The sequence below is a fragment of the Mirounga leonina genome, unplaced genomic scaffold (genome assembly GCF_011800145.1).
Source record: "Mirounga leonina isolate KUSES-001 unplaced genomic scaffold, KU_Mleo_1.0 Mir_175, whole genome shotgun sequence".
Classification (NCBI taxonomy): Eukaryota; Metazoa; Chordata; class Mammalia; order Carnivora; family Phocidae; genus Mirounga; species Mirounga leonina.
Genome location: NW_023270453.1, coordinates 23,936,394 through 23,943,597, shown reverse-complemented (window position 1 = coordinate 23,943,597; position 7,204 = coordinate 23,936,394). Strand labels below are relative to the sequence as shown.

Genomic DNA, 7,204 nt, shown 5'->3' with positions numbered 1-7,204 from the left:
CTTATTTTGTCAATTCTGATAATACTGTTTCAATAACCATACAACAATTTCTTGAGTAACCTTTTAGACACAGGCACATGTCTGGCACTAGAATAAGAAAATAATTATTGAGACTTACCCAGTATTTTCTATTAAGGTACCTATCATCCTTGCTTTTTCACCTTTGTAAATTGACACCTTTATAAACTGACAACTTATTTGAAACTACCCTCTGAGGAGAAGCATTTGGAACTCTTTGCAGCTGAGGAAAGCAAAGTTGTATATTGGCCAAGATGACCCAAGCAATCAGTGGCAAAGCTTGAGAACGAGCTCAGTTTTAAATTCCAAATCCCTACACCACCGCACCCAGTGTCAGTGAAGTGTAAAATATGTGGCAATGGGACAGGTCGAATGTGAGGTATCAGGAGGCATACGGCGTCTCGCAAAGCAAGCCAATGGCTTTACTCCCGCTTGAGACTCCGCTGTGTCTCTGAGCCTGATTTGGCTCAGCTCGGCTGCAGTCGCGGGGCACAACGCCCCTAGAATGCACTGGGTCATGGACTTGCAACCTGGTCGAAGCCAATCTGAATTCTATCCACGCAGAAAACACCCCTTTTCACTCCACGGCCCCACAGTCCGCCCAAAACACAGCGGACTTTACTGCTCAGGCCAAGACTAGGACTTGCACTCGTGGCCACTCACCTCACCCTGGCCGGACCCACGTTTTGGGCCCACGGAGCACTGCCGCCCAAACCCACATTTCGGTACCAATAGTCCTTCGGGTTCGGAATCTCCCTGTCTTCTTACTTTCCTTCTTCCCTGAAACATTACGTCGCTCCGGGGTCACCCCACCTCTTCACACAGTTACCGGCCGGCAGGTAAGCGGGCAGGAGCTCACCCTGGAGACTCAGGCAGCGGAACCGGAAATACTTACTTCGAGAGACAGAAGGAAAACTACATCTCCCAGCATGCCCAGCGAGTTTTTGTCCTCTGTTAACGTACTCGATTGGTCAACACACGAGAAGGACTGCCCCCTTCGGAGTACCGCTGGCCAATCACAGGGCAGAGTTTCATGAACGCATGGGGGCGGGCCGGTTCCGGCGGCTTTCCCGGCAGCTCCTGCGTAGAGGAGTGTGGGAGCTCCGCAGTGGCTGTGGCTCTCGGTCTAGAGTGCCTTTTGGGCGTCGCCCTCTGCTCTTTTTGCCCTGGTAGCGGGAGACTTTCTAACATCACTAGTCTCGGAGCGGTAGGTGGGACCTGGCCCGCCGAGGAGTCGGCCCCTCCGAGGCTGGGCTGCGGAGAGGAACCTTCAGTTCAGGTTTTATTTATTTATTTATTTTTAAAAGATTTTATTTATTTGACAGAGAGAGATAGTGAGAGAGGGAACACAAGCAGGGCGAGTGGGAGAGGGAGAAGCAGGCTTCCCGCTGAGCAGGGAGCCCGATGCGGGGCTCGATCCCAGGACTCCGGGATCATGACCTGAGCCGAAGGCAGACGCCTAACGACTGAGCCACCCAGGCGCCCCCGGCTCAGGTTTTAAAGGGGCTGGGAAAGCGAGGAAGCCTTGGGAGTCCGTGGAGGGGCTTTGCAGCCAAATTGGCCCTTCTTGAGGATGATTCTCTCCCTTCCTAGATCTGTCTCGAAGTCAGTCTGGCCACTTGAGGAAGGCACTCCCACCCCCTGAGATGGCGTCCACGCTTCCAACAACCGGGGCCCAGGTAAGATAAGGTCCCTTCTCGGGGTCCCAGTTCCTGTCGCTACTTTCCGGCCTCTGCCTGCCTTCCTTTGGAAGAGGGTTAGGAATGCCCGTCTCGGTGGGAGGGCTCCCGATCCCCAAATAGCCCTCTGATCAAGCTGTCTTCCCGGGACCAGGCACTTCGGAGAAATGGCGTATCACATTCTTCCTTTCAGAACCACCAGCTGGGAGCAGGGCCCATTGGAGAAGGCTATCAGAGTACCTCAAAGTGGTTTTCTGGAATGCTGCTCAAACTTGCAGATTTCTAGGCACATCCCACACCTTTTGAATAAACAGAAACAAAAACCCCAGGTGATTCTTAATCACGTTGAGGTTCTGTTGGTTTATAAGACTGGTAAACTAAGGGAAGGAGGACTAGGCCTGGATATGATTCTAAAGAGAGCTTAGCAGTTGAGTGTCATGTGCAAGGAGGAGAGAGACTATCAAGCAGAAGGATGTTGGGAGAACACTGGAACCACTGTCCCTTTTCATGATTCTTCCTGAGCTGCTCAGTTTTCTTTCCCTTAGAGCATCTGTTTGTAATGATTTCCCTCCCTGAGAGTTCCCTCATCTTTTCTAGAAGTCTCTTCTAGAACTTCTTACAGTTTACTGTCTTGGCCCTTATACCACTGTCTCAGAAATTATGTCCTTCCCAGTTTCCACCACCACCCTTAGAACCCACTTATACACCATCCCCAGCACTCAGGAACCTTTTACACCAAGCCCCTTCCTCCCTTGGTTCTGATGTTTCTAGCTCTTCTCAGTCTTCCTAAACTGAGTGAGGGGGTGGCCTTGGGGCCTCTTGTCCTGAGATGGGCTCTCATGTTGTTTCAGGGGCCAATGCTGTTTGAGGATCTGGCTGTGTATTTTTCTCAAGAGGAGTATGTGAGTCTGCACCCTGCCCAGAGGTCCCTCAGCAGAGACACTACACAGGAGTGTTTCGAGGATATGGCCTTGATGGGTAAGGCAGTTGTTTTTCCTGCATTTCGGAACTTTAGTCAGTTCTAGGAACAGGATTTCATGTCTCATTCACATGTTGATATGGGGGCGTGGGACCTTTTTCTGGGTGATCTATGTGGATATGACAAGAACTTGCACGACAGTGCAGTAGTCAAAGGATGAGATGATTTCTTAAAGACCAAAAAAAAGCCTATCTAGTACAGTGACTGTGGTTTTGCATGAGATATGGCAGTATCCAGTAATCTTCCCAAATATTTGTTAAAGTCAATTCACAGTTTTACTTGCAAAACCTCATGAGTATAGGTTCCTGTCATCTACTAAAGATTCGAAATTGATTTACTTTTAAGGGGGTGCTATGCCATTTTCACGTAAGGGGAACTATATGCAGAAATGTTCCCATGCCTGAGTAGAGTTTGTCTCTGACTAGGGTTGACTCTTGGAACTATATCGTAACTCAGGTTTCATATTTTCCATCTCTCTCCTCATCATGTTCATGTTTCCCTCTACCTTGTTGAACATAAGAAGTATAGTTATAGCTATTCTAACATTGTTGCTACTAGTTTCATCATCTGTGTCATTTCTGGGTCTGTTTCTGTTAGTTGATTTTGCTCTTAGTTATGGGTCATATTTTTCTGCTTCTTTACATGTCTGATAATTTTTGATTGGATGTTGGACATTGTGAGTTTTATGTTGTTGGATGTTCATTTTGTTGTATTTTTAAAAATATTTTTGGACTTTGCATTTAAGTTACTTGGGATCAGTATGATCCTTTCAGGGCTTGCTTTTTGTTTTGTTAGGGTGTATTCAGAGCAGCCTTTAGTCTAGGGCCCATTTGACCTGCTGCTAAAGCAATGTCTTTCTGAGGATACTGCCTGATACCTTGTGTGTTCCATCTTGACTGTCAGGAACATGAACTATTGAACTATGTATGATGTGAACTCTGAAGATTGTTCTCTGTGTTCCTTTTTGATGATTCTTTTCCCAGTCTGGGGTAGTTTCTTCATGTGCACTTACAGATTAATGTTCAGCCCAAGTCTTAACGGGGCCCTACCTAGATGTCCAGAGCTCTGCCTGGGCACCTGCCTTGTCCCCAGTATTTTGTTGTCAAATTCTAGCCATCTTGGCATCCCTGAATTTGGTCTCTTCAAAACAGCAAAACCACACTGCACTGCAGCCCAGAAATCCTTTCTAGGCAGTGTACTAGGGCAGTCATAGGGCTGTTTCTCTGGAAGGAAAGACCCCTTTTATATTGATATGTTGGCTTTACAAATTAAGAATATTTGGACAAATATTAAAAAAGAATGTTTTTTGGCAGCCCAAGTTTTATCAGCCATCCCAGCAGTGAGACCAGTTATCATTTGGCTGCTGTATGCATGGCAGCTCTACCTTGATCTTTCCTCCAGGAGAGGTAAAGAAATTTTGAAGAACTCTCCTGATGACAATAAAACTATTTCTAATAACCAGATTGTTTCTCTGCTAGGTAGAAAAATACTCACTTGCTCTCTTTCTTTCTCTCTTAAATATGAATCCCAATCTCTATTCCAGTTGTGGTTGTTCAGCGGTCACTTGAGATTCCTTAAATGATGAAAAGTTCTTGAGACTCAGGAGACTAACTGGAAACCTTCTGTAGACAGCATCTACCAAGATTGCCCTTAGTTCCTATCCTGCTGGACCCTAACATAGTTACACATCTTTTCCGCTTCCTCCTCACAGGATCACTAACAACTAGATCCTCTGGGAAGTCAGTAGAGCCTGCTGGCCTGATTTTGTATAGTATGAGTGTCTGGGTTCTAGGATAAGCCATCTACAGATTCTTGGTCCCTGTGTAACTAGCTTGTTCTTTCCCCAGTACCACTTGAGGGTGTTATCTATGCTTTGCTTTGTTTTGTTTTTATCAACAGGAGGGGAAGGCAAGACTGACATTTCTCAACAGTTAAATCTAGAGTCTGCGGGATTTGAAGAACTTGCCCCAGAAAACTCCTCCATCACTGTGCCCCTTATCTATTACCCAGAAAAATCTGAGACTGGAGTTGGAGACCCAGAAAGGAAAGTATCAGGTGGAGCTCCTGCTTGCAAGAAAAGGTTCATAAGCCTATTAGTTACCATTGAAAACCAAACCCCATTACAAGAACTGTCTCAGTGTTTAGGAACCGGAGCACTTTCTGAAATTCTTGAATTTCCTGGGGAAGAAGCCAAAAATTTGTACAAGTGTCCTGAATGTGACGAAAGCTTCAGTGATAACTCATACCTTGTTTTGCATCAGAAAACTCATTCAGGGGAGAAAAAGTATAAATGTGGTGACTGTGGGAAGATTTTCAATCATAGAGCCAACCTGAGGACACACAGGAGGATCCATACTGGCGAGAAGCCTTACAAGTGTGCTGAGTGCGGCAGCAGCTTCCGCCAGCACTCACATCTGTCTCGGCACATGAATATCCACATAAAGGAGAAACCCCACACATGTGGCATATGTGGGAGAGGTTTTATGTGGCTCCCAGGATTGTCACAGCATCAGAAAACCCACGCTGCCAAAAGAGCCTATGAATGTACTGACTGCAGTAAATATTTTGGGCAGAAAACAAATCTTGCTTTGCATGAGAAAACGCACACGTCAGCCACCCAGTACCAGTGCATGCAGTGTGTGAAGTGCTTCGGGCAGTCCTCACACCTCGTCCTCCCCGAGCAGGGCCATGCAGATGACTCTGAACACTGCAGTGACTGTGGGGAAAATATGCTTTTGTTCTCAAAATTTAAACCTTTAAAATGTCCTGAGTGTGCGAAGACCTTCCTTCGTGTCTCTGAGCTTATTTCCCATCAGAGCATTCATAGAGGGGAAAAGCCCCATAAATGCAAAACATGTGCAAAAAGTTTTATTTTGGACTCAGAGCTTGCATGCCACCAGAAGAACCACACAGGAGAGGAACCTTTTAAATGTACCATGTGTGGGAAAAGTTTCAGGTTGAATATGCATCTCATTGTTCATCAGCAAACCCATACGAAAACCACCATGTAAATATAGCAAGTTTTCATTAACGCTGTGCTTCTCAGTATCTATACTGCAAACTGGGGACCAGTTACCCTTTATGTACCAGGCACTTTACATGCATCCTATGTCACATGTCACTTAGTCTCCATCACAACCTTGCTTTAGGCACTATGATTTCTGTTTTATAACTGAAGAAGGATAATGTCACAGCTAGTGAATGAAGCCAGGATTCTAACTCAGTAACTCAGTCACTGTTCACATTCCATTTGTATGAGCCAGAGAATGATATGGAACTTTTTTTTAAATTCAGTTTTCATTAAAATGAAAGTCTGGCTAGAAGTTCTTTTAATTTTGTTACATGGTTTCTAAGTAAGTTTTAGAAGAAGGAGAATTTCCTTTTTCTTTCTTTCTTTTTTTTTTTCTTTTTGGCCAGTTCTGCAGATCTAGTATCTAGGAAAGTAATCTGTCTCTGTCTTACACTTTTTTGGGTTATAACTAAATGTAACATTTGTAAGAGATGATATTTCACATGTGAATTTCTGATGTGGTTTAGGAGCTTTTACGCCTGTGTGAAAAGTTCCCAAATAGATGGGCAAGTTGGTGTCGTAATGGCTATTAGTATCCTTGGAGTTCCATTCTCATATTTCTGATGCCACTGCCTTTGTGACTCATTTGCAAGGAATTTTGGCAATCTGACTGTAGCCTTTCCTGGCACCCGACTTGATCTAGGGAAAGATACTTGCTCCTCTCTGGAAGGAGTTACCTCTAAGTCTCTACCAAAGTACATTACCTGCCTTTCTATGAATAACAGTAACTCTTGTTTAGTGAACATGCTAGATGTTTTAGGGGTATTATCTAATTTAATCTTTAGGATAAATTTGACAGAGAAAGGGCTATCCTCGTTTCAGAAACGAGGAAACTGAAGCCCTCGTAAAGTCAGTATCTTGCTTAAGACAAAAATAGGAATGTGCTGAAGCTGGCATTAACCTTGGGTGTCTCTGATGCTGAAGGTTGTGCATTCTTCAACCCTGTTATGTGTTGGCATTTGTGTTAGGACCACAAGCAGCCAGGAAGGCTGAGACGGGTGGGTGAGGATAATCATCATGGAGGCTACCCTGTGCACACGCATCCTAGAACCCTTTCATTGCCTTTGTGCTTTATCCCAAGTCTGATTTAATGTGTATGGTAATAAAGCAACAGAAAGATTCCCCAGGACTTCCAGTTCAAACTCCTATTCCTGTGATCAGATCAGAGATTGCAAACTCTATAGAGTACAGTCCTTATGGTTTTAGTTGGATTTTGGTTAAAAAAAAATTTCCTCCTGATCGCCAGAGAAAAATACATACAGAAAACTATTAGAGGGGCGCCTGGGTGGCTCAGTTGGTTAAGCGACTGCCTTCAGCTCAGGTCATGATCCCAGGGTCCTGGGATTGAGCCCCGCATCGGGCTCCCTGCTCAGGCGGAAGCCTGCTTCTTCCTCTCCCACTCTGCCTGCTTGTGTTCTCTCTCACGCTGTCTCTGTCTCTCTCTCTCTCCCCGTTTAT

The 7,204-nt window shown here is 45.2% G+C and overlaps 1 protein-coding gene across 2 annotated transcripts; it reads left to right on the top strand.

Annotated features, from left to right (window-relative positions):
• Positions 1-1,102: 1,102 nt before the first annotated feature.
• Positions 1,103-6,878, top strand: ZNF597 (zinc finger protein 597). Of its 2 annotated transcripts, none has more exons than XM_035022115.1 (4): positions 1,103-1,225; positions 1,612-1,697; positions 2,549-2,675; positions 4,576-6,878. In XM_035022115.1, exons 2-4 carry the CDS (start codon positions 1,665-1,667, stop codon positions 5,685-5,687), a joined length of 1,272 nt encoding a protein of 423 aa, XP_034878006.1. In that variant the 5' UTR covers positions 1,103-1,225; positions 1,612-1,664; the 3' UTR covers positions 5,688-6,878. The 2 variants fall into 2 exon arrangements, with proteins under 2 accessions (XP_034878006.1, XP_034878005.1); XM_035022114.1 differs by having other exon boundaries at positions 1,103-1,297.
• The last annotated feature ends 326 nt before the right edge of the window (positions 6,879-7,204 follow it).